At 39.6% G+C, this 27,729-nt stretch overlaps 2 protein-coding genes across 2 annotated transcripts in view; one reads left to right on the forward strand and one right to left on the reverse strand.

Moving 5' to 3' along the window:
- The window catches only part of LOC131684765 (uncharacterized), a 713,337-nt gene that overhangs the window by 20,490 nt on the left and 665,118 nt on the right, over nt 1-27,729 (forward strand). The gene's annotated exons all lie outside the window — the stretch shown is intronic.
- Nucleotides 10,617-12,380, reverse strand: LOC131680812 (uncharacterized). The gene is made up of 3 exons (XM_058961522.1): nt 11,832-12,380; nt 11,672-11,782; nt 10,617-11,609 (listed from the first exon to the last, which is right to left on the reverse strand). Exons 1-3 carry the CDS (start codon nt 12,378-12,380, stop codon nt 10,617-10,619), a joined length of 1,653 nt encoding a protein of 550 aa, XP_058817505.1.

Consider the following 27,729-nt stretch of genomic DNA (forward strand, 5'->3'; position numbering starts at 1 on the left):
AACCACAAAAAGCTTCAAAACTAATATTTACGGATCTGACAGGAACAAATAATCACTCAATAAAAATCGCGCTCAGTGTCACCAAATCAACAAGCGGTACCACCAACAAAGAAGCGAACGCAGAAGAGGACGAATACGTCCGTGCGCTTGCAATCCTGTTTGGCGCTGTATTGCGCGTATTCCTTCGATTCAAACAATAAAAACTCGGCTTTTTTGATATTGTACATAAAGGAGACAACTCCCATAAAAAAGTTTGTTTTAACAAAAGTCAAATATCAAATAACATCCACAATAGGAGTTCGAATTCTCAAGTTATTAAATTAAAATGTCTTTCATTTTTTCCGCTTTCATCATATAACTATTTAATAAAGTGAATAATTACAAAGAAATTACAATCACTATTTTCATTGCTCTTTTGTGAATACCGGACATTTTCACACAGCCCATCTTCCAAGTAAAACCGCGGGCCCTCAAATACGATCCAGACTCTGGGGAACCAGTCCTCAACCATGTCTCGATATTGCTCGCAAGTGATGATAACATTGGCTCCAGCATCCATTTTGACGAATCCAGCTTTGGATCCAGCTTGCCATTCGTGTAGAAAATGCACCATATAGTCACTTTATTGGGATGAAATGGGGTCCCTAGCAGGGATGTAATGCACCTCAGAGCAAAAAAAAGAGAAGAATAAAAAACGCTCTTTGCACTTTTCATGCGAACCACCGCTCTTCTTTTTCCTATTAAACCTCTTCACTCCGATGTGTGTTGCTCCCATACGTGCATTCCACTCCTTGGCTGCACTTCTCAAAGAGTAGAAATAAAGAGGCTCTTTAGTGTGAATCTTGGTCCCCCGCGCACGGAGGTAGAGAATGCAACCAAAAAACGTTTTAAAAACGTTCTTCCTGTCAAACTTTATCTGAATTGTAGTTTGATTCACCTTCCTACATACTTGCCACAAAAAAGTGGCTCTTCGAGGTGACTCTTTAAACGAAATTGTGCAGCTCTTGGTGCACAGATCTTTCTCTTTTTTGTTTTCAAGTTTCTCTTTGTGCGGTCGTTCTGCACATCGCAGTGTTTTTGTGTGGCTCTATTTTTCATCGGTGTATTTCGCTCTTTGTGGCACATTGTGTGAGCAAATAACAAACCTGATCCTTAGGGATCTTCTCTGTTTGCTCACCACAGTGAATTTTATTTAAAACATTTACACCAAAAGTAAGCTTCGACTTAAAAGATGAATTTTTGGCAGTTAATAGCAAAACGTTTGCTTGACCGAAAGGTAATTTTTTATTAAACATTCCAAAATTTTAAGATCTTGTTCAAGCGTACATTTCATGCATGATAAAATTCTAGAAAAACTAAGAAAAATAAGTTGATGGGCCCTATTCTCACAGTCACGTCACCTAGTGACTAGAAGGAAATTTTCTTCTAGTCACTAAGTGACGTGACTGTGAGGGCCCGTTATAAAAAAAAATCGCTTTTGAAAAAAACTGAACCCTTTATGAAAGTCAAAACAATACACTTTATACGCGCCGGGCTCATACATTCTGTAAGGAACAGCAAGTTGCTGCATTAATGCGTGGTTAGCCGATGGACTGATACCCTTGGAACGTACCTTGCTCTGTACACAAAATGGGTTATCGGAAAGTCAATTGAGCTTACACCTACCCAAATCGGTGAATCTTGGATATGAAATTCTATTTTTCCTGTAAATCGTCCGTGGGAGAAAACATTCACCTACCTACCCACACATACATGTTTAAACAGTTGTCGTTTAAAGTATCTGTAACTGATTGTGAACACTCTTCGCATAAATATTCGAGTAGCCCAGAAGGTGCACTTTATATACCTTTATCGTTATCTATATCATTCAAAGCTTCATCCCAGCGTCCCAGCCGAAAACAATATGCTGCAGTCGTTTCGAGAAATGGAAAATAACTTTCTGTACGTCGAACCCTGCCCATTCATTCCGCCAACTGCTGTTCGCTTTTCAATTAAATCAAAACAAGAGAATATTTTTCTTTGCCAAAGTATCCCCTCGGTGCGGAGTAGGTGAATAAATATGTACAGGGGAAGACGGGGTGAAACGTGATCACAACTTAGCTATAGAACTTTAGCCAACATTTTCCTCTGCAATCGCAATCATAATGATTTGCAGAATATTCAAAAACATGAAAAATATTCAATTTTCAAAATAATTAAAAATTACTCTTCGAAGGTGGGCTAAAACGTACCTGTGCGCAGGGATGCTACTTTTTTTTCGAAGAGAATCTGGCAGTTCAACTAAAAATGTCTGGCAAAATCTGTCACTTGCCAGCCACCTCAAAGTCATAGAAATTTGGCATACATTTTTTACATTCATAGAACGTGTATTAATGGAATATTACCACGATTTCCAAAATTTGTGTGTTACATCTTCTATAACTTAAAAATCTGATAGAATAAGAGATCTGACTGTTTGCTGGAAGGCTAAAAAACTCTGGCTGTTCCAGATAAATCTGGCCTAATGGTAACCTCACTGTGGTGTAACGTAAAATTCGGAATATCTGGAATAATCTGGCAAAATTTAAAAAAATCTGGAGAAATGTCTGGCTTGAACGAATGTCTGTTCAGTTAAGAAAAATCTAGAAGATTCCAGATAAATCTGGAACATTGGCAACGCTGCCTGTGCGGAGGTAAACAAGGCATAATACATCGCAACAACGGGACAGAATGCTCGGCAAACAGGCCACTGGGTTTGTTTTCGGTCGGTATTTCACATAAGGTTGACATTAAATCGCCTTAGGTTATGCAGAACGATATTTCTGTTTTAGATCAAAGAGAGGGCATTTTGCCCTCGATGGAGCAAAGATATAAATATAGTAAATAGCGAATTATTTAATAGATTTTTCATATATAGTTCGAAAAAATATGTCAGCTGAAGACCCCTATTGCACGAACCGCAATAATTACACGAGAAAAGCACGTTATTGTATTTTTGTTTGTTTATTTCTTCGGCGTCTATTGAAATACGGTTATCAAACGTTTACAGTGTATGTTTACTACGACGGACTTCTGGTTGGTGTTACGCTTTTAGAAATTTTCAGCAATTTTCGATATAAGCAAGGGATGCATTTTGCTCCGGCGGTGCGTTTAACTCCATCTTTCTCTACTTGTTATTCAGCTTTTTCTTTTGCCAATCCCCGTATTTCCATCGAGGTAGGTGGTATCGCGAGTGTCAATACGGCTATCGTGGGCTAGGTAGCATTTCAGCCCCCCTGACACAGACACTGTACTGCATCATGAAGTGCTTTGGTTTCATAAATAAATCGTAGGTAATTGAATTATTTACTCAGTTTTTTTTTTGGAACGCGTTGTTCAGATTTTTTGTCGCGTACACTCGGAGATATGGCGATCATTTTTTGTGCCGAAAATTGTGTTTTAAACAAGCTTCACTAAGTATTTTATTGCAAACCATTATCAGGAATCAGGAATCAGGAACGCCATTTTGGGGTAATCTGAGTTGGGTATGACACATTGCTAATACGAAAAATCTATACAAAGTGGCGTTTCCAGAATTTTGAAATTGAGCGGGCAAGTCTTACGCCGATTACTGCAGATTCGCACGCTAGTCTCGGGATCGTATGGTATCTTAGTGGCGCGTCTCGTGTTTTGGCGGCGACGAGGGAGCATCGGATGACTCCGTTCTGGACGAAGCGTAAGTAGCAGGCAGCGACCATAGCGTCCTCACTCGCGTCCACGAATGTGTGGAACTGAACTTGTTCGTAATCATGAGTGAAATCTGAGCGCATCGTAGAATCTGGACTTGTTCGAGTTGAGGCAGTACTCTCAGCCAGATTCGCCATTTTGTGAAAATGTTGTCGTCAACCTTGTCGTGACGCCAAGCAGCCATTACTCTCATCCGAAGCAAAACAGCAAACGTCCGTTCGTGCTAAATTTCGCCAACAGAATAACGCTCTATGCCAATCTCAGCGACCACGATCCTTCGCTTCTTTTCGTGGACCAAGCCACGCTCTCATTCCAAGTTCGGTCTTGCAACAATTCGAGCGACCTATTCCACGAAACTCAGAACAGACGTATGTAGCCGAAAGAAACTTTCCACTCGTCCAACTGTACGATAGCATCGAGATAGACACTCAACTCTCACAGCTTTCGCTTTCTATCGTCCGCATTCGCGCGAGACGCGCTCTTAACCTAGTCGCTCCTTCTCAATTCCAACTTCGGGACATCTCAAACAAATCTCTCTACCACGATTTCACGTCATCGTGCTACCGTCGACCTAAAGATGTTTATTGCGATCTTTCCCTCTCACCAATACCCTTAAGCGAGAATGCTTCCGGCAAAGTATAGCCATTTTATTTTATATTCCTACTTTGCTAAATGTTTCTGGTCAATTATTGATATTTTATTACCTGTAACTGTTATCTACTACAAACCTTATCATCCCACTGAATACCGGAACGCCAGACTTCTTGCAACAGAATCTTCAAATAGGCGAGAAACGGAGCGATGAACCCAAGACAGTCGAATATTGTCATCAGAACTCGCAGTACTTCTCGCTTCGTTGGCCGGCGATGGCCTTCTAATAGGTCACGGTCGTAGCGACCCCAGCCGACTTTGAAGGTAAAAACATCTGCTCCGGCACGCCACCACATGCGAAGCACTTTTTCCGTGTCAATTTCTGGCGAAAGGTCCAAGTTCTTGACGGTGATGTTGGTTTCCTGCAAGGTCTTTAAGACGCTTTGATAATAGCTGGCCCAATTGCGGACTTCGAAACCGCCCTGCGAGTTCACGTATGCTACAGCCTGTGCAAGCCTGATCGCCTTTTTTCAGTTTCGACGCCCACTAACATGTCGTCTACGTAGTGCTGTTTTCAATGACTTCCGTGGCTGCTGGATATATCCGTGCGAAGCGATCGGCATTCAGGTTCACCACATACTGGGCACAGCTCGGGGAGCAACATGCGCCAAAGGTCATGACTCTCATTACGTAAACAACAAGCTGACCTGTATCATCCCTCCAGTAAAAGCGTTGACAGTGCTGGTCCGGTTCCCTTAACATCTTCCTGATGTCACCAGTCAAAGCAATGGGGCTCTTATGAAATCGGATCAGCACGGTGTACAGTGAAGACAGTAAGTCGAGGCCCTTGAGCAGTGCTGAATTGAGAGAGACTCCGTGTACCTTGGCTGCTGAGTCCCACACCATTCGTACCTTACCGGGTTTGCTCGGGTTCGCGACCGGGAATACTGAAAGATACCACGTTCGGTGGTACGACTGCTGCAGCTCATCCTCTGTCAGCTTCTGAATATAGCCTTTGCTTAAGTGATCAGCTATTATTTGAGTGAGAGTTTCGGCGAGCGCTTTGTCCTTGAGCATCCGTTTTTCCAGACATTGGAACCGGTGCAGGGCCATCGCTTGGCTGTCCGGCAGTCGCGGTTTGCACAAACGCCATAGCAGGCCCGTTTCGTAGCGTTGTCCCGTGAATCTGGTCAGAGATCGTTGAAGAGATAGGGCTTGTTGGTCCTCGACGAGGAAGAGTGCCTTATGCGGCTTCGTGATACCCAAACTATTCAGTGAGAAATGATCCTTCATCGCATTGTGCAGATTTTCGTCTGTCTCATCCGAATCGCAATTACTAATGTGGTAGACGGAGTGTACTGTCCATCCCAGACGTGTCTTTACTGCAATCGGTTGGCTCGATTTACGATAGTTGAGAATCATGTTAAGGTGCAAATCTTTAAGTCCGATCAGAATTCATGGTCGGACGCCTTGGTATGATGAAATCGGTAGTCCCAGCAGATAGGGGTTGACCTGCGAGAGTTCCTCAATGTCCTTCGTCTGGAACGGGAACATTAGTTCGTTGACTGTGCGGGCGTCGTTGATGGAATAGCACCACCGTGAATACCAGCTATTTCTAGTCCAACGACACGTGAATTCATTTCTTGTCGCTGTGTCCCACCGGTCCAGTGCAGATACAGCGGATTAATATTTGCTTTCAGCTCGAGTTCGTCGGCCAGTTCTTCATCAAGCAGTGTAAGAGCTGATCCATCATCGATAAACGCGTTCGCACGGATCTATGTTCTCCATGTAGTAATACGGGTAAGTAGCGGAACAGGGTGTCGATGGTTTCCTTTCTTCGTGGTGTTGCGAGTCTCGCTCGGACCCGGCTTGATGCTCGGAATTATCACGGTACTTGCCGCTTCTGCCAGGGTGTAGATCCAGCTCCTGCAAGCCGCCAAGTTGACGACCGGAAGAGTGTGCCGGTATTGCGCCCAATTCAGCTTGATTGTTGGGGGCAGTTTATTGACAAGCTGATGCAGGAGTTGTACAGATATTCTTCCAGACCGCAGGCGTCCACTGTCGCACAAAAGTTGTCCACGCTGACAGCAAAGTCCACAAGTGTCTCCAGCTTATCTTCCCTTATGGCTGGCAGAGCGCTGATTTTTTCGATGAGCGAGTGAATAATTGCTTCCGGCTACCCGAACATCATTTTTAAGGTTTTAAGCACACCAGGGACGTTAGAAGGATGCGCCAAACGACTCTTCACCGCATCGAAAGCTCGTCCTTTTAAGCTCCTCTGCAGCCGAAAAACGTTCTCGTCGTTTGTGAAACCGCACGTAGGCATAGCCGTATTGCTATTGAACGTTGCCTGAATGATAGGCCAATCCTCGGGGCTACCGGAAAACAGGGGCAGATCCCTCGAAATAGTATGCCACGCCGCTAGTTGTGTATTGGTCAGCGGACAGCGATCTTTGTCGCCAACTGGAGAATTTTCGTGGTGTCGGATTTCTCGGTGAACCGCTACTGATGGTAATTTCGTTTTTAGAATTGAGTCGCTCTAGGTTCGCTCTGAGTTGTCACTTTTGTATGGATTTTGTAAACATTAGAGCGAATCTAGGGCGACTCTGTTCTAAAACCGAAATCAGCATGAGGCTTCCGATACTGATCGATGGCTGCTATGATTGATCGTACCTGTGTTGGAACGATTGTATTGGACACTTCTTTTCTGGCTTTCCTGGTGCGAGTGTCGACTAGAATGAGCATGGGGTACGAAATCAGTGTCCGGTGGAACTTGTTGGCCATCCACCCACTCTTTTATCGCACTCACGACACTACTTGCAATCGATCTAGCTTCACTGGCTATTTCTTCCAACAATTTGTATTTCTCCTCCAAATACGTTCGCTCCTGCTCCGCTTTCTTCGGCATTCAGTAAACGTTCCTCCACCAGTTTCTTAGCATTTAGAGTACGTTCCTCCTCCTACTTTTGCCACTTCAGCTTGGCAAGTGCTTGCGAAGTTCTGCTGGACGCATGGGATACTATCGACTTCGCTTTACTGGTATTGTGCCCCTGCGCTTTGTAGGGATCTGGATCTGAAAGTACAGGAGGGGCAGGCAAAGTTTTCCCTTTACTCGATTTTTTCTCGTATTATCTACTTTAGGCTGGCGCGATGCTTCTGATTTGGATTGGCTCGTTCGTTTGGGAATCGGTTTGGCTGCTATGGTGTTGGCATCTGCCCCAGATAGTCCCAGATTCGAATTGGGTTCTGGAACCTGGTTCGGGTTTGTACAACCCAGGTCCCAGACAGCTCCAAGACATGTTTTCGATTTCCTGCGTGACTCCAACACAGATGAAGTGGAACCATTTGAGACATTTGTCGCAACCCACCATTTCATCATTATCTTCTCAACGGCAAACTCTGCAAGACCGGCCAAGGTGCGAGGCCTCCGGTTCGACTGTTGAACCCGTAACCATCTCTCGCCCGCTACCATTTGCTGGACATACAACAGCTGCTTCACCACGATCAGCACCACCGACATAGCTACCTTTGTTTGACCGACCTCTTCCCGACATGGCTGGATTTGACAGCGATTATTCGTAGGTAAACGAATATTATAATTTGTTGACAGTACAATGGCCAACCAATACGAAGGTCGATTTCCAATAAAATAATTTCGAGTAAAACGGCGGTTGTATAGGTTTTAGAGAGAGAGATTATAATATTCCTGTTGGCGTACAATAAGAATTTAAATTAGATTTAATATAGATGTAATTAGGTATAAGTAAATTTAGGTTATGTATAATGATAGAGAATCAACTTACGTGAATAGATGTGAATAGATCAAATTATACCGCGCCAATTAGTGCGGCACATAAATATAGCTGCGCGGAGTTTCTATAGTTGATAAGTATTGTTGTATTGCCGTGTCGGATGATTCGGATCTCCAATCAATTGATTATGCAACGATACTTGAACAATAATTTCCGTTATTTTTTTCTCGCATATCTAAACCACACTGACAGTTCATCTCACCAGGTCCGTACTCTGCATACTCTACAAGGTATTTTCCCAGTGCCGGACTTGGGCACCACATCTCCCTTTTTAACAAGTTAAGAATTTATAACTGATAATCATGATATTTCAAAGGCAGTTTCCTGGTTCGTTGCTCTCTAGTTGGTGACCGATGTGATGATACTGTAACTGATGATGCATCTTCATCGAAACCTTCGAAACCCTCCTCTGAATTGTCGTCTCCTGCTTCCTGTAACTCTGCTCGCTGAGAGTCCTCATTGTGCACTGGAGCTTCAATGTCTGCCTGTATTGTATCAATGACTTTTTTCAAATGTGCCACGTTTCGGTCATACGATCTTCCATTTAAGGGGTCTTCAATCGTTACTCGTGGTCCCGAACGATCAAAGACCTTGTATTCTTTGGGGTCGAATGTTGTTTGGAGCTTATTGCCTGGTAACAGATTCTTCATTAACACAGTGTCTCCAAGATCAATTGACGATTTCCTTGCTCTTCTACGAGAGTCCTCATTTTCTTTCCCCTTTTCTTTCAACATTTGATCTCTGTCTGCAACATCAGAGGTGGTTGGTGTTGTTTCAATATCCTGCAGAGCTAGGATTTTGAATCTCATGGTTCTACCGTACAGGAGTTCCGTGGGTGTGCGTCCAGTTGTAGAATGCGGTGTGGTGTAGTACATCATCAAGTACTCTTGTAAATCCTTACGCCAATCTCTACCAAGAGCATTGCTAATTTGAAGTCGCTTGAGCAGTGACCAGTTTTGCCTTTCCATCAACCCGTTCTCTTGGGGCCAGTATGGTGTCGAGTGGTTTAAGTGGATACCGTGATTTTGACTGTATTCTTCTATCTCAGTACCCACCAACTGTTTCGCGTTATCAAGCGGTGTCGTTCTAGGGTAACCCAGATGAGTGAAAATGGTGTTTAGTCTAATAACAGTTTCCTTGGCCGTAATTTTGTGCATAACCAGTACTTCTTTGTAGCGACTATAGTAGTCGATGACAACCTGTAAGTACACACCGCTCGGCATTGGTCCAAGGAAGTCAATGGCGACGTCCACCCACGGTTTACATGGCAGTGGTTGTCGTGACATCGGTTCGGGCTTATTCGACATAGAAACTAGACGGCAGCCTTCGCAACTCGATTAGTGACCTCGCGATCCATACCAGGCCACCAAACCCGATCCCTAAGACGCCGCTTCATGACAGATTCGCCAGGGTGCCCTTCGTGAGCCAAATCCATCATCCTGGAGCGCAGTCTTAACGGGATGACAAGTTTATCGCCACGGACAAGAAAGGTCACCTACCATGCCTAGCTCGCCTCTAAATGGTATGTACGATTTAAGTTCCGATTCATTCCAGGATCCCGTGTGCAGACACTTCTTCACTGCTGCTAGTGTTGAATCTGCTTCCATTGATTCCTCTAGCTCTTGAATATCGATTGCTGCGGATTCCATGACCGCCAGCACCATAAACTTATTTCCGACATCAAATTCTTCGGGGGTATCGTCAACAACTAGTCGAGACAACGGATCAGCAATGTTGCTGGAACCTTTACGATATTTTACGGTGAATGAAAAGGATTGCAAACGAAGCACCCATCGCTCGATTCTAGAACAGTGTCTGGACGTTGGTTTGAATATCGCTTCTAGCGGCTTGTGATCCGTTTCCAGTTCGAAGGTACGACCCAGCAGGTAACAAGAAAAACGCTCGACTGCCCAAACCAACGCGAGGGCTTCCTTCTCGGTTTGACAGTATCTGCGTTCAGTTTGTGTAAGGCTTTTGCTCGAGTATGCAATCGGGCGAGGGGCGTCATCAGTTGAACCTTCAAATTGTATCAGAACGGCACCGAGTGCCACGTGTGAAGCATTAGCAATGACACGTGTTCGTAGAGAGTTATCGAAGAATCGCAATAACTTAACATTAGCAATCATTTCCTTTGCGTTAGTGTGCGCAAAGGTGCAGTAGTGGTCGCAAGATCAGATAGAAATCGTCCTGAGCTACGTAGGCCAAGACCAAGAAAGCTTCGTAGTTCTTCCTGACTGGCTGGTGCCCGAAATTTTTTCAAAGCATCGATTTTGTTATCCGAAGGCTGAATGCCTTCTTACGAGATTGTGTGACCCAGAAAATCCAACATCGTAACCTTGAACACACATTTGTCCTTGTTCAGCTGCACTCCGTATCCACGGAAGAACACGAAGAAGCGTAGAAAGGACAACTTTCAGCGCTTCTTCGTGTTCTTCCATTGTTTCAGTAAAGATTAAAATATCGTCGATGAAATTGACAGCAAATTTACCGCAGCGACTGAGTATCTGTTCAAGAATACGCTGTATCCGGTGCTATGACTATTCCGTACATGAGCTTGTATCGAAATAAACCCATGTGCGTGATAAACGTAGTTATGTATCGACTGGCTTCTTCCAATTCAACTTTATGAAAAGCCTCTTGTATGTCTAGCCTGCTAAAAAACTTTGCACCGGTAAATCTAGAAAGGAAATCCTCGATCGTAGGCATCAAATGCCTCTTTCTTAGAATGGCAGCGTTTGCCCTACGCATATCCACGGACAAACGTAAATCCCCATTGTCTTTCACTACAGTAACTAACGGGGACACCCATTGGCATCCTCCTTCAACAGGCTCAATGATGTTATTCGCCAGTAATGCATTCAACTTCTCCTCTATTCTGGACGTAAGCGCAATTGGTGGTCTTCGGGGATGTTGGTAGATCGGTGGGATCGAGAGATCGATGGGAATACAAACCTTGACTCCTTTGATCTTGGGAAACGGGTGTTTAGTGCTGGTTTCTAGCATTGCTACTCCATAAGTACTTGGTAACCCCACAAACAACACTCCTAGATGTGTGGCAGTTGTCCGATCTAGTAAACATTGCTGTCCACCTTTTACTACGTAGAATGTGGCGTCCTTCTCGTAAGTACGACCCGCGTCTTCAATATGTACTAATGTTTCAAACTTGCCTAGTACCATTAACGGCTTCGCTTGATCGCCGTATGGTAAGAAAACCTCGTCATACTTCTTTTGTTGATTCCAAACTATAGCGCAGTTAGCCTTAAGGTATTTCCACGTTTTCTCATCGATTATGTTTTTTTTGCATCCAGAGTCAACTAAAACTTGCAGCAGCACATCTCCTACTTTCAACCAGAGTAGTTCGTCACCGTCACTGATACGGAAAATGAAATTATTGTCCGAACATACGCCTTCTTTGTGGTCATCACCTCTGTGAACCTCGACTTTGTTGATACGATCAGTTTGGAAGCGTTTGCCACTACGAAACGGTCCATCATATTTCCGCTTTGATGCAAAATTGGTGCGATATTGGGTAGCAAAATGCCCAATCCGTTTACATTTGTTACACTCTTTTCCTTTGGCAGGGCAGGAAACGTCAGTACCAAAATATCCTTTACGACCACATCGCGTGCATTCTTTTGCATTTGATTGCTGAATCCTGTTGATATTTCCGTATGCTGTCGAGAAGTTTTCAGAGCTTGTTGTAGGAATGCTCATTGATCAAACCTGCTGTTTTACGGATTCATATGTGGTTACAATTTTGGTAACTTCATCAAGACACAATGAATCACGTTGGAGTAATTGTTCCTTAAGCTCACTTGGTGCGAAAAGAATCACTTTGTCGATCACGCTGATTGATCTGCTTTCTTCGGCTGATTTCCCGAAATTGCATTTATTTGCTTGGTCCTGCCAGCGGAGCATGAATTTCTCCAGCGTTTCCTCCGGATTCGGCTTCAGAAGCCAGAACCTATTTCGTTCGAACGCATCATGTTGTTTTGGTGAGAAGTACGCATCCAATTTTTCTATGGGGACTGCGTATGGATCGATTGTTTTCTCGGTATCCTCAGTCACATCAGCACCTGGTCTGGACGCAAATACCTCTTGGAGCTCTGGGCCACCCTTTGCCAGCAAAATATTCCGCATGCGCATTTTGTCTGTTTCATTCGTAGCCGATATAATATAACCAAAATTTCGCTTATATTTCACCCATTCATCACGAATGGCGTTCCTCGGCAATGACTTATACTTGAACTGGGGGATGTCCCATTTCTCCATCGTACCACACGTTACAATCGATCAACTTTCAATGTTTTGCTTCCCGGCTCTTCGGAGCCTCTACCTTCTGGTAGATAGTTTCGCTTTATCTAGCTGCCCTTTTCAAATGGCTTTGAACTCGCTGGCTTGCAGCTGCCACTCGCAGGTGACTTAGTCTTATCGCTATCCTTTCGATAGCTACTACCCTTTGATAGTATCGCTTGGATCACGCCAGTTAGCACTTAGTTTCTCTTGAAGTTAAGACAACTACTTAACCTCAATTTTATCATAGAAACTCTTTCCGTTTGGTTTTAACATATATTATATTTTCTTACCTTTTTTCCGTACTAAAGATGAGATCATCCTCGTCACCAAATGTTGTATTCCCGTGTCGGATGATTCGGATCTCCAATCAATTGATTATGCAACGATTCTTGACGAATAATTTCCGGTATTTATTTCTCGCATATCTAAACCACACTGACAGTTCATCCCACCAGGCCCGTACTCTGCATACTCTACAAGGTATTTTCCCAGTGCCGGACTTGGGCACCACAAGTATTTTAATTATTCTTTAAAGATATAATTTAGTTTGTAAACGTTTCTTACCAATATCTATCAACTTATGGATTGACTTTAGATAACTCGTCAACAGATTGCGTAGGCCAAATCGACGCTGTTATGTAAATTTCTTATTAGCTTAACTAAATACTTAATATGTTGAACAAATTCACCAACTCATAAGCAAACTTAGCTTTACTTTTTTCTTAGATAAATACTTTAGCCCAATTTTTAGATTTAGATGTAAGATATTAGATAACTAGAACTTTTCAAACGGGTTTGATTTCTGTTTTGTCAGTCGCTGACGTCGGTACCTGTCATTGCCAATAACCCTGCGGACTCGTTCGTTGGGGTCGACAGGTTTGGTATGTATACCAAGTGTTAGATCAAAGGGTGTCTACATCTGTGATACAAAGGTGAGTTGATGTAAGGTGCAATGGCAGTGGCAATGGTCTTTTTAAACCAAATCGTTGCTTTATTTGCATAGAAAATTTTCCATTTATAGTTATTAGGACACGTCATATAAATTTTGTCATCAATACACACGTATGACACCTGTGAGTGCCACTTTTGTTTCCATTATTAATGAATTAATGAAATTAATATAGGCAGCCAATTTTCGCGATATTTGAGAGATTAACACAGAATAGATAGAATCATCTGATGTCTTTTCAGAAATTGTTTTCACCATTTATAAGTTTCAAGATATAAAATCTCAAACTGTAAAAATTGTTTTTCTCGAAATGTGCTAAATAGTGCTTGTTGTAAGATAGCAAACAACAGTGACGATATGGCTAAAGTCTCGCCAATATGGAATTACTTTCAAAAATATATAATCAAATTTATTAAGTTGTATATTAGCACAGACGTGCTAGAAATTGTGGCACACAAAAAATCACTGATTAGAGGTTAGGTTCATTTGGAACACTTTCAAATAGAAATCAAATTCCAAAACAGTTACTTCTTTGATTCGAAATTAAAAATCATCCAAAGGAAAGGGAAAACTTTTACCTAAGCAAATGGAAAATAAACTTTCACCTTCCGAACCAAACCGAGTGCTGTTGAGTTCTCTGTTCTTTGTGGCGAATGAAAATGAATTCCTTGCCGCGGGCATGAAAATTTACTTTCGGGACGTTTTTGTTGACAGTTCCAGGCCCAGTTTGGTTTAACTTTCTGGTGAACTGGGCGAGGGGGGGAACGCTGCTGCTCGGAGGGAACCTATTTTCCTGATGTTTATCTGAACGATTTGACCTGTTCTTTTGTTGGTTCGGAAACAACGTAAAATTACCAGTTTGTTTGACCTGTCAGTATCACGTAGTGAAAGGTATTCATTAGCTTTATGAGACAAAAAAAATTGTTATACAAATTGTAGCTCTGCCTCGAAGCAATAATATCCATTTCGTTGGCAAAGTCTCAAATTTGACTCTGAGTGGCGAGCATGGGTGCCACCTATGAATTTAACCTCGTTACTCATGCTATTGTTTATACTGCCAATATTCTCTTGTTGGAACTAGTGGCTTGATAAAGACAAAAGATCCAAACAGATTACTCCTTCTTCACTGAAGCAGTATCAAGGCCCGGTTGAAAAATAATCTACCTACGTATATCCATGGGCTGTTTTGCCTTTCCCGCACGGTTCTCTGACATTGATGAAAACTTTTCGAATGGGGACTGACGCTGCGTCAGTGATGGAGCTACTACATAACTCACTCCGCTGCCTCATTTCTGTCTATTCTGAAAACTACACCTGCCGGAAACTAAAACAGTACTCTCGCAACATCCGAATGCTCCAGTGTTTTATTCAACAATCGATTTTCTGTCGGGCACGATGACTGACTCATTTTATGTGTGTCATACACAGATATTTGCTATAAGTAGTTTTTTCGTTCTTTGTGTGTTAGGTATATGTACGTTTGTGTTCTGAAATTGCTTACCGATGCTGCTCAGCTGACTGCTCGTTCAATCCTGTGTGTAGTGCTTGTCAGGACCATCCACTATTTCAGTGGATGCAATATTACTTACATCAAATCGCACCACGTGTACGTGACAACCAATGTAGCTAGAACTTCATGGCGTCATGGCACCATAGCTAAAATATGTTTCGGGTACCCCTTTCACAGAAAGTTGGGATTAAACGTTTAACCTTGAGTGACCGTTAGCTTGAAATTTGTTGGATCGTGTCTCATATGAAAACATTTGAAATTGATTCTACGAAGGGTAAAGATGCTGATTAATGTGTATTTTCCATGAAATTCAACTCGGCATCCGAGTAATAAGCGAAATAAATTTGTTTACAAAAATTTCTTTAGTCCTTTTGAAGAAATAATACTGAATTGTATAGCTTGAGGAAAGGAAAACAGGTGTTTATCCAGGACCTCCTGGTTCCGGTTGGGAAGTTAATGTAGCCCTTTAAGTCATAGGCACAAATGGCTTGCCACATGAGATATTTCTTTGCGAACTCTGATAGCCTATCGTGTTTAAAAATCTCTAACACCTTTCCTCTTCCAGTCGACGTATAGCGTTCCTGTCCGGCTACCTGTATAAAGTTTACCTTGGCGTAGGTTTCGTCATCTTGTATCACGCAATAAAACTTCGTCAGTAGCAGGGTTGCCAAAGGGAAATCTGAATTTTTATCCTAAAAAATCTTTTCATCTGTATTTTCTGGATTATCTATTGAAGATACCTGTGGTTGAAATCGGTGGTTGAAATCGGTCAAGCGTGAACCTGTTTACATGGTCGTAAAAAAAAATACAAATCTGATAATTTACATTCAGAAAGTTGAGCTTTATCGATATGACCAATGAGAGATTAATTTTATTCTTCATTACATTTTTCATTTCATTTTAATGGAGTTTGTTAATATTTAATGTTATATACATTGAGTCAACCATTGTAGATGTCGATTTTTTGGAGAGTTAACAAACATTGCAACAATTTTTTGGTTCAGTGTATTCTTACCGATTAGTTGTTTACATCAATCGCTCGAACTATTTTTAATTTTCAACGAGATTTGTGAAGTTTTTATCGTTGTTTATTGAATTAACGAATGAGAATTTTGTTTTACCGTTGTTATTGTGCAGTTTAAAAGTATCTCCTATTTGTTTTTGTGGTGTGAAAAAACCTGCGAAGAACGCAATCAAGTGAACTTCTGTGACTCAATCACCAAAACTTTCATGGTATCCAAAAATAACCAGCAAATTGCGCGCCTCGCTAGAAAAGTTTCAACAGCTACTCCAGTCCTGCCAAACTCCGGTATCTCTCAACCACCTCAAAAACGTCGTCGCGATGATGGCCCTGATCCGAGCAATATTCTTGTTGCCGGTCGAAAGCTAGTCGATAATATCCACCTTGTTACGGTTCAACCTCCCGCACCGTTGCTCTGGCTGTATCTTTCCTGCTTTCATCCCAGCATTAGCAAGGAGACTGTCGAAAAAATGCCCAAAGAAGGACTAAATTGTAACGAGGAGATAAAGGTTATTCCGCTTGTTAAAAAGGCATAGACGACAGTACTTTGAACTTCATATCATTCAAAGTTGGAGTTCACCCAAAGTACCGTGAGGCAGCTCTTAACCCTGACACATGGTCGCCATCAATGGTCCTGCAGAGGACTCCGCAACGATTGGCATTGTCACTATACCAAGCTACACCGCCATTGTGAAGGAGTGTCGATGCTGATCGCATACTGGGACGCAACGCAGTTTGTACTATGGGAGCCCTCGGTCCCCCCGCCACGGTCGAGCCCTTGCCGCCAAGGTTTCTGTAGTTGTCCCGGTCTTGTATGTGTGAATGGAGAAGGGGTCTTACAAGCCACTTTTCTCGGCAAGTATCATACAAATTGTATCGATACCACGGTTGAGCCGATTTACCCTTCTAGCTCACCGTCTGACTCTCGCTGTAAGCTACTACCGTCCCGTTCCTGCTCTCTGCAACGCGCCATCGGGGTTCAACGCATATTGGGACGCACCGCAGTTGGCACTAAGGAAGCCCTCGACCCCATATATATATATATATATATATATATATATATATATATATATATATATATATATATATATATATATATATATATATATATATATATATATATATATATATATATATATATATATATATATATATATATATATATATATATATATATATATATATATATATATATATATATATATATATATATATATATATATATATATATATATATATATAACAGGCCCGAAAATTCATAGCATCTACCGCTTATTGTAGCATCCGGCATCCGCTATAGTCATGATGTTGCTCGTTTAGCATAAGAGCAACAACTGCTTCAAACAGACACGCGGCACCACTACTTATACCTTTTCGTGTTTGATGCTTCTAATTGGCGCCTACCTGAAATAGCGTTTCTGAATTGTCTGGTGTATAAATGATTAAAATCCATCTAGTAATAGCGGGGTTACATAGGAGATATTTTTGATTATAGAATGACATCTAGATAGTGGAGTAAGACATTTCTAATATCAATGCCATGTTAAAAAAATATTGGGATTTTTTTCTAAAAACCGCACACAATTATGGATTTTAAACAATTCAAATGTTACTTTGTTTAAGCTAAATCGATGATTACAAATTGTTTTAAAAAAATAAATATATCAGACTATTGAATGGCATAAGCAGTGAATTTTCAATTAACCTCATTGAACACTATGCTATATTTCACCCTAAGGAGGAAAATTTGGTAAAACCAAAATTTCTCACTAGGGTGAAAATTTGTTGGTAAAAACCAGTCTTTGTACAGGAGGGCACAAATCCTTATTTCATACTATGTTGCGTTTCGGCTTCGCCTCATCAGAAACCGACACTAACACATTGTCGCAATAGATTAGCGCCGGCTTGACGCAAATCCCTTAAAACTAAAACACACTATGTGTTTCAACCAAACGACTGATCAAACGTGATGTCCCATTCGAGCAGAAGTTCTGTTTATGCCGATGAGACACAAGTGAAGCCGAAACTTGTCTTGGCTTAGCAGGCCTATGCGAAAGCACTATGCTATATTTCACCCTAAGGAGGAACATTTGGTAAAACCAAAATTTCTCACTAGGGTGAACATTTGTTGGTAAAAACCAGTCTTTGTACAGGAGGGCACAAATCCTTATTTCATACTATGTTGCGTTTCGGCTTCGCCTCATCAGAAACCGACACTAACACATTGTCGGAATAGATTAGCGCCGGCTTGACGTAAATCCCTTAAAACTAAAACACACTATGTGTTTCAACCAAACGACTGATCAAACGTGATGTCCCATTCGAGCAGAAGTTCTGTTTATGCCGATGAGACACAAGTGAAGCCGAAACTTGTCTGTGTCTCATCGGCATAAACAGAACTTCTGCTCGAATGGGACATCACGTTTGATCAGTCGTTTGGTTGAAACACATAGTGTGTTTTAGTTTTAAGGGATTTGCGTCAAGCCGGCGCTAATCTATTCCGACAATGTGTTAGTGTCGGTTTCTGATGAGGCTCATTGAACAGTTTTAACATTGCCGTGTATTACTGATCAGAACGCAGCAATGGAAATGGCAGCATCATGTTACCGGAAGAAGCCAAAAATATGCAAAAATTTGTCATGCTTCTCTTGCATACATTTCGCTATTTTCAATACTCTCTTCGGCTTTCTTCTGGATAAATAAGGGTCCCTTTGATTGCAATAAATAAGACAGTTTATCAGGTATAAAAAACAAGCACTATCGAACTACGCTGATAAAATAAAGTACCCATTCATGCGTAGAAAACTACGCATTTTCAATAAAAGTGGAATAACCCATTAACTGGGTAAAGAGCTCGTACCCATAAATGAATACAGATCATGTACGTCAACCTGGGTATGTTTTACCCATTATTTTTCGCAGAACTGTTTCAACAAAATGCTTAAAAAATACCTATTCATGAAATTCGCGCCAGAATGAAAAATACTGTCAATAGAATTAATTCTGAATTTACAAAAAAAATCATAAAATAACATTCAATTCACATTATTGTCTCCTTAACTACTTAACAAAATAAAACCGCCAACTGGATATATTTTTGATGGCTGGATCTTTTGGCTGCTCTAAAAATGCCGAACTGGCGCATATTTTCAACATCCTCAGTAGTCTAAACAGCCGTTGTTTTATGAGCATTGTCGGAATGTTCCGTTTCCGCCACGGACTCAGATGCAGGCCGACAATTTGCAGGTTCCGCTACGAACCTTAGTTTGCAGGATAACTCGCTTAAAATAATTCTTAAAGATTTTTCACTCATTATTAAGATTAATATATCCATTGACGTTACCTCATCGAGTAGTTGTGAAATGGATAAAAAGCACTCATTGTTAGAATAAAAAATACCCATTTTTTGACAGCTCGAATAACTTCCGAAAATGGGCAATTTGAATACATAAAATGGGTAAAAAATTTTACCGCGTGCCCACATTTTCGATTTCTTTGTTCTTTCCCAGTTAAGCTCAGCCGGAAATGAACTGGAATTCTGGCTGGTTCCAGTTCGTATTCCGGCTCCAGGTTGTGTCACTGGAGCACATGTACAAACTGGAACCAGCCAGAATTCCAGTTCATTTCCGGCTGAACTTTACTGGGTTTCTTCTCTCTACACGCTTGATTCCAATTGCACATAAAAGGGTTGCAGTAGAGCACGTTTGGATAAATTGAATCGATTCGAATCGCAATTCAGATCAAAGTTGTTTTTGTGAATTAGAAAAAGAACTGCAATAAGAATTGTTTTGATTCTTTTCTTTTTGCTTATCGCCATTTAATTAATATAAATCAATAACATATTTTCACGGATTATTGCCCATATATCTATCGTATCTCACATCAAAGAAAGTAAATAACGGAAGAAAATTATTGTTTTTGAAGGATAGATCCAAATAAAAGATTATTGGATATAGATCGTAAAATGCAATATTTTATGTATTCTTACACTCGTGGTTAACAAATTGAATCAGAATGTTAACGGCATAGAAATTAGCTCCACAAATACCCTAACCTAAAATTAAATAATTGATTTTAAACATGTGCAATAAGAATAAAATCCCATAAAACATCTAGATAATTTTTTTTTAAATTTATTGCGAACACAACGGTGATCAATACATTTATTTCGATTTGTGGCATATGCATCAATAGTTCTGAACCATCGGTACATATATCTACCTTATCTTCTTTTCCAAAATATGACTTGAGCCGCGAATCAAAAAATAATACAACATAAACTTGGAATACGCCAGATTAAAATGTTAATTAACTCTAGACTTAATTAAACATATATAAAATTCCGTCATAATTTTGTTTGAAGGAAAATTGTGTACTTATTATTTTATTCAGAAAATCGTAGAAATTTTGTTTGCAAATAAAATCGTTCCAATTTGCTTTGATGCATTACAGAAGTATATTTATATTCTCTGTCTGCCACAGTGCAAACAAAAATATGAAATATAACACTTGTGAATATAAAATGATCATTCTGTCAAAGTTCAAATTTCTGTTTGATTTTTGTTTACTTTTTATTTAAACCTCACGGAAAAAACGCGTATAATTTTAATTCGCAGACCTTCATTGATAATTGATATTTATTCCAAACTTGTGAAAATTCACTCGAAATGAATATAACTGTTCTCCCCCTGTCTATAGGTATCATGGTATTAGAATGACATTCACAGTTCATTTTCAATTAAAATTGAAATATTTTAACCAATTTTTAATCAAAGTTTAAAATATCGACAAGCATATGATTACGGCTTAAAAGCTAAAATTCTCTTTGAAAGGAATTTCCGGACAAACCGTTACTCGCCAATCACAGATGTTGGCAGTAAACAAAAGACAAAAGTTTTCTCTTCCATTAACTGTTATGACCTGTGTTTAGCCCTAGGGGCAGATCACTTGCGATGCATTTTTAAAAATCAGCTACATTGATAATATAAATTCGTAAATATAATGAAATCGATCATGCAATGCACGAATTCATTTGTCGTTTTCTGCAACGAAGTATTTTCGTGCATTGTAAATAGCAGGTTTCGTTCATTTCATGAACAAGAATGGACGCTTGGTGAACGAAAGCTTTCGTAAATTTTACACATTTAATATACACTGCACGAATGTTATCGTTGATAACAACATTATTTTTCGTGAATGAAACGAAATGTTTTGTTTATTTTAATACGCGTTTGTGTATATTACGAACCATTTCGTTGGTCGCACCAATTCATTTCGTTTATTTTAGAAAAGTTTCAGTCGATCTTTTGGGATCGATGTTTGACAACATCGATTTTTTTTTAATTTAAAAAAATCGATGTGGCCGAATCGATTTTATTGTAGTACGAAGAAATGACCGCTTGATGAACGAAAGTTTTCGTAAATTTTACTTATTTAGTTTGCATTGCACGAATGTTATCGTTGATGACATCATTTTTCGTGAATGAAACGAAATGTTTCGTTTATTTTAATAAACGTTTATGTATATTACGAGCGATTTCATTGCTCACGCGAATTTATTTCGTTCATCTTAGGAAAGTTTTCGTATGTATTAGGATATTATTTTTTCAATCGATATTTTAGGATCGATGTTTGACAACAACGATTTTCAACTAACTAAAAGGATCGATCTAGCAAAATCGATTTTATTTCAACCTATTTTCCTCTATTGAGGACTAGAAAGATTGTGGTGTGAAGTAATGGCCGCTTGATGAACGAAAGTTTCCGTTAATTTTACATATTTGGTGTACATTGCTAGAATGTTTCTTGAATGAAACGAAATGATTCGTTTATTTCAATAAATGATGAACGATTTCGATGGTTCGATGGCCGCACGAATTCATTTCGTTTATCTTAGAAAATTTTTCGTATTTATTAGCCTCTTATTGTTTTCAGTCGATCTTTTGGGATCGATGTTTGACAACATCGATTTTTTTTTTAATTTAAGAAAATCGATGTGACCAAATCAATTTTAATGTGATACGAAGAAATGGATGCTTGATGAACGAAAGTTTTCGTAAATTTTACTTATTTAGTGTACATTGCACGAATATTATCGTCGATAACAACCTTATTTTGGTGAATGAAACGAAATGTTTCGTTTATTTTAATAAACGTTTATGTATATTACGAACGATTTCGTTGGTCGCACGAATTCACTTCGTTCATCTTAGAAAAGTTTTCGTATTTTTTCGCATACCTTTTTCATTCAATCTTTTAAGATCGAGAACAACAATCATTCAATCTTTTAACAGAATGAACAACGATTTTTTAACTAACTAAAGGATCGATCTGGCCAAATCGATTTTATTTCAACCTGCTCATCTCTATTGAGGACTAGAAAGATTGTTGTGTAAAGAATTATCTAGTGTACATGGAACGAATGTTATCGTTGATAACGACATTATTTTTCGTGAATGAAACGAAACGATTCGTTTATTTTAGTAAATGTTTGAGTATATTACGAACGACTTCGTTGGTCACACGAATTCTTTTCGTTCATCTTAGAAAAGTTTTCGTATTTATCATCGTCTCATTTTTTCATTCGATCTTTTGGGATCGATGTTTGACAACACCGATTTTTTTCAATTAAAGAAATAGGCAAACTCGATTTTATTGTGGTATCTAGAAATGGCCGCTTGATGAACGAAGGTTTTCGTAAAATTTACTTATTTAGTGTACATTGCACGAATGACGTCATCGAAAATGACATTATTTTTCGTGAATTAAATGAAATGTTTTGTTTATTTTAAAAAATGTGTGTGTATATTACGAACAATCTCGTTGGTCGCACGAATTCATTTCGTTCATTTAACAGATTTTTTCGTATTTAATAGCATATTATTTTGACATTGCGCCGGCAGAGAAAAACTCAAACTTATTCATACAAAACCAATGAGCGTTCGCGATGGCTCAACTGAATCCGTACTGCTCCAGTTTCTGGATTAACTGGAAGCAAAAGAGGTTCAGAAAATCTTCCTGAAACCGGCAGACACAGATACGGCTACTGAATAGTCAGACCGAGACCGTCGTGATGATCAACAATTATCTGACGTATAGCAACAATGATTCCATATTCTACCTCTATTGAAGCTCTTTTGACGTTGACGGTTTGACGAATGGTGCTCGTAAACATTTTAAAGATATTCGTATATATCAGCGAACAATTCGTTTACCGAACGAAGCAGTTTCGTAACAAGCCAACGAAAGTCGTTTCGTGATTTTCACGAAAAACTCATAATAAAAAATAAAAGTGTTTCAATAGAACTACGAACGTTTTATAATATGCACGAAAAATTCGTATATATTATGAAAACATTCCGTACGAAACTAATTACTAGCGATTTACGAATATATTCCATCAGTGTAAATTAAATGCATTTCTTTCCATCAAAATAGAAATTTTGCGTTGCGTGCAATGTATTTTGCGTTGCGTGTAAGACGTCAAAACCCTACAAAAAACTAGCCCTACATTCAACAAAACGTCGAACAAAGTGAATCAGCGTAGGACGTTTGTTAAACAAACTTTTCTGCGACGGAGTGCAAAGTTGATGCAAAAATGGTAATTAAATGCATGTGATCTGCCCCTAGGTTTAGTCAGTAACGGTTTGTCCGGAATTTCTTTTCAAAGAGAATTTTGACAGTTGGCTTTTCACCCGTAATCATATGTTTGTCGAGAAATAACTATCATGGCACCAATTACAACCGATGGTTGGCAGGAGCGGATCCAGAAAAAATTTTCGGAGGGGGTCCAAAATTTCGACTTTGAAATGTTCATTGTACAATACGTAATATGTAATATCCTCATTCAATTAAAATCGGTTCTGGTTATCGAATCTGGTTTGGAATGATTTTGAACTTTATAAATGAATTTAGAATGGAAACTTTTTTTTAAATTTCTCAATAAGTTAAAAATTTTCGGGGAGGGTCCGGACCCCCAAGACCCTCCTTCTGGATCTGCCACTGGATGGTTCAGCCACCTCTAACTCGACGAGCGCCTATTCACACTGAATAAAAAATTTAAGGGTTGTGTATAAGACACGACCACGATGACATTAAAAATGCTGCCAGTTTTATGAGCAAGCAATATTATCCGTGGCCAAATTAAAACCCCTTAATGCCATCGACTGTTTCAGAACTACACACAGGCATGCTATTCTTCACTAGAGATAATTGTTGAATTTTTAAATTAAAATCGATAACCTGTAGTGTGACAGATTCAAGTTTTAAAAAAGTTTTAATGGTGGTTTAATTATCATTATCTCTGAAATGTTCTATATTTAGGGTCCATTGGTGGAATCCTGAAAAGGACTATTTGTGGGATCCACAAACATGGAATGAAAAGTACTAAACTAACTAAGGGCTTTTGGTTTAACAAAAATAACATGCAAAATGGAACAATTAGTCAGCTGCAAAAAAAGGTTTGCCATCTCTTCTAGCCGCACGCTACTTACTTCAGATAAATATTTCGAAATGAAAAGAAACAACCTTTCCCTTCAGCATCTAATATGAAATACTGATAGCTTGAAACGTGACATCGGCTTTTATCACTTTCGCACTGATGATGTAAGGACTGCCTTCATGCAGAATAACGAAAAAAATATTTGCGGATTCTTTTTAGTGCGGCTTTCGCTAGTTGGCAGTGTTGCCACATCCTCCAATTTTATGAAACATTGAAGAATTTTGGATTATGTTTCCGAAAGATTATTTTTAATAAATCACAGGTTTTCACCAATTTCAGCCTGGAAATGTACTTTAAGTAGCTGCACATTTTTGTATTGTTTCGGAAGGATAAATTTAAATAAATAACAGATTGTTGCAAATTTCAGATTGTCGATATACGCGCAAGCAACAAATAACGAATATAAACTGCGCTATTGGATTATAGCTGTCAATGATTGGAAATATTCCAATTCGTTCTTTAGTTTTTGTTTTTGTTATAGCCCTTAAAAGGGATTTTTAATTTAACAATAATAACATGCAGAATGGAACAACTAGTCTGCTTCAACTGAGGTTTGCCAACTCTACCAGCCGCGCGATAGTTACATCGGATCACCCCCAGCGGTAGCAGTGATCAAATGCAGCACTCATCGCAGCGCATTGTCAACATGCATGATTGCTACTGCTGTTCTTTACGGTCCGACGTTCGACGAGAGAATGAAGTCGCTCGAGAAATGGTATTCTTTAAATAGTCGAGGATGATGTCATTCATAGAAGCGTAGTGTGCTGGGTGCTCAAATCTGTCGTACGAGACGCTATAAGCACGATGTTATTTGTCTGGCAAAAGAGCAACAACTGATTCAAACAGGCATGCGGCACATTTATTTATAACTTTTCGTGTTCGTTTGAATTACTAACCTGCTCCCTATTGACGGCGCTGCCGGGGATAGATTGACTGATGTATGGGAGTTTTCACATTTTCGAGATCTATTCAATTTTGCTTGTTTTTCAATAGCGTGCTATTGTAATACAAAAACACTATAGCAATAAAACATAATTTCAGTTAATTCCGAATTGTTTGGTGATAACCAGACGGAAATCCGTTCATAAATAACAAAGTTATTAGCGTTCAAAATAGTGACGCAAAAACGTGACATCGTTTGATTTTAGATTTTAGGATGACACCCTGCAGTAAGACATTTTCAATGTCAAAAACATGCATATGTATACCAATTTATTTTCTTTTGCGCATTTAATATTATGTCACTACAAAGTGCTGTACATCATCGGCCAACTTTCTACTATCCAACACGTTAAAGTTCAAATTTAAGAAACATCGGCTACAAGTTGACAAAATTGTTCCCAAACGTTATGGAACGAGACATTGGACGAAGAAAAGCTATTTCACTGCAAGAAAATATCGGAATGAAAAACAATTCACCATGTTGTCTAATTTACTCATTTTCTTTAACTTGAATTTGTTGTTTTTTGACGTGTAACGCAGATTAGAACGCAGCCATATAAATGACAGCATCGTTTGATTAAAGCTTACCAAATATTTTAGGCCTGTTTAAAAGTTAGTCCGGTTTTAAAACTGTTGGTACGCCTTTGTGCTTACGGCTATAGGTGGATTAAAATAAGTTTTTATAGAGAATATAAAAAAATCTAATCTGTGATTTTGAAGCCACTATGTAATCTGTGCAGTTAGTCGATTGCCTTGTACATGGGATCCCCTCACACAGGGTTAAAAATGTGTCTATACGAAAAAGAGACAAATGACCCTAATAATTAAAAAAGTTATTATATTCCGGTTTGAAGTGCAGTAAAATTCATCGGTATTAAAGTGAAAATCACCTTTTCTAGTAACTTAATATTCACTAACAATTTAGTTTCACGCAGATAAATTTTTCCTAATCAAGTAACCATAGTTAATCTAAATAACAAAGAATGCCCTACCCATGAATCACTATCAAACCGATTCTTCTCTTCTCCAAACACAAGAATCAAGTACAACTTAGCGTGAATCAAGTGTTTCCATTATCAAAACTTTATCTTTGAAGTTGGCGAAAAGGAATGTTACCAAACGAAAAATGTGAATTCATTATACAACTTTCTTTTGGAAACGCTACACTGCGAGAACATCTCTTAACGGAGCCAGTACGCTGGGCGGACTTTTTTTTTTGGAAAACGGTAGTTCATCGCACTACCACCCACTTTTCAGGATTTAGAAGAGGCCAGGGATTAACTCAGGTTCTATTTAGTTATGCAAATTGATAACTCGTTGAGAACTTTTCGCGTCAAACCACAGAGCAATTCTTCATCGTAGCAGTTTGAAACATCACTGCCGCCACCGGAGGGAAGACTGTAATACAAATGATACGGTCGGATCAACTTGAAGCATTTGCTGTAACTTGCCACGACCAATCAGAGCCGAAAGCCAAACGATTGTTGATGATATAGGCACAGACTAACACATCTAACGCTATGAGGAAATTGCTCAAAAACTATCGTTATACTCGTTTTTTTGCTTTTATACACTGTCCGAAAGTCATTTGCAAGTGGGTTATCCCTTGTGCTTGTGAATAATTTTTCACTAGCGCACTTTTGCATATGTCAGTGGCGCCATCTTCGCTTTTGCGATAACTATTGCAGTAAAAATATATTAAAATTGACCGTGAGAGATGGCGACGAATTGTGTTCACGTAATCTGTCTGTCAGTCTGTGCTGTAAGTCTAGTCGCAAGGGGAAAATATACCTTTGACGAGGTAAGAAAAAGTGAAAGACGAGACACAGGCGAACCATCAACATCCTTCGCTTCATCTTATCCTTGGAAGTAAAAGAAAAGATGCCAGTGCGGTTCAACTTTTCAGTCGCTCCGCAGCGTCCGCAGGTCCGGAAATTTAGCGTCCTGTCGGAAAGTGATAGGGCATTATTCAAAACATCTTCCACTTTAGCAGTTTTATCTATTTCCGTCATAAGCTAGAACAAATTTTTATTCATCTCCCGGTTTGTTCGACCCGAGTGGAAAGCAAACGCGTGGATACTAGAATCGATTAGATGATTTCATTTTTCTTGAACTTTCAAGTTGATCGTTGGGAGGGGAAACTTTACGTTCGTTGTCATGCCTCGGGGCTATTGGGGTTGTGAAAGTTTCACCCTAGCCATTCTTGTACGTGAATGTCATTGAAATACATATTTTAAATTGCACTTTGATCATTCTGCTAATAAAATTCAACACTTAGATCTTGACCTAGGGGATTAGCGCTGCCAAGTTGAAAGAAATTACTTAGTAAAAGAATCTAGCTATTTTTGCAAGGTTTTCTTATCTGCTGTCGCTGCGTTGACGAGAGCATTTTTGAATTAGGTA

The sequence above is a fragment of the Topomyia yanbarensis genome, chromosome 2 (genome assembly GCF_030247195.1).
Source record: "Topomyia yanbarensis strain Yona2022 chromosome 2, ASM3024719v1, whole genome shotgun sequence".
In the NCBI taxonomy this organism is placed as follows: Eukaryota; Metazoa; Arthropoda; class Insecta; order Diptera; family Culicidae; genus Topomyia; species Topomyia yanbarensis.

Bases quoted from the DNA above. Each gene is read 5' to 3' on its own strand.
- LOC131680812 (XM_058961522.1), bottom strand. From the start codon at position 12,380: ATGGAGAAATGGGACATCCCCCAGTTCAAGTATAAGTCATTGCCGAGG. The intron at 11,783-11,831 runs GTTTGATCAATG...ACTTCTCGACAG, and splicing joins ATGAATCCGTAAAACAGCAG to CATACGGAAATATCAACAGG. The intron at 11,610-11,671 runs GTAACAAATGTA...TTTGCATCAAAG, and splicing joins CCCTGCCAAAGGAAAAGAGT to CGGAAATATGATGGACCGTT.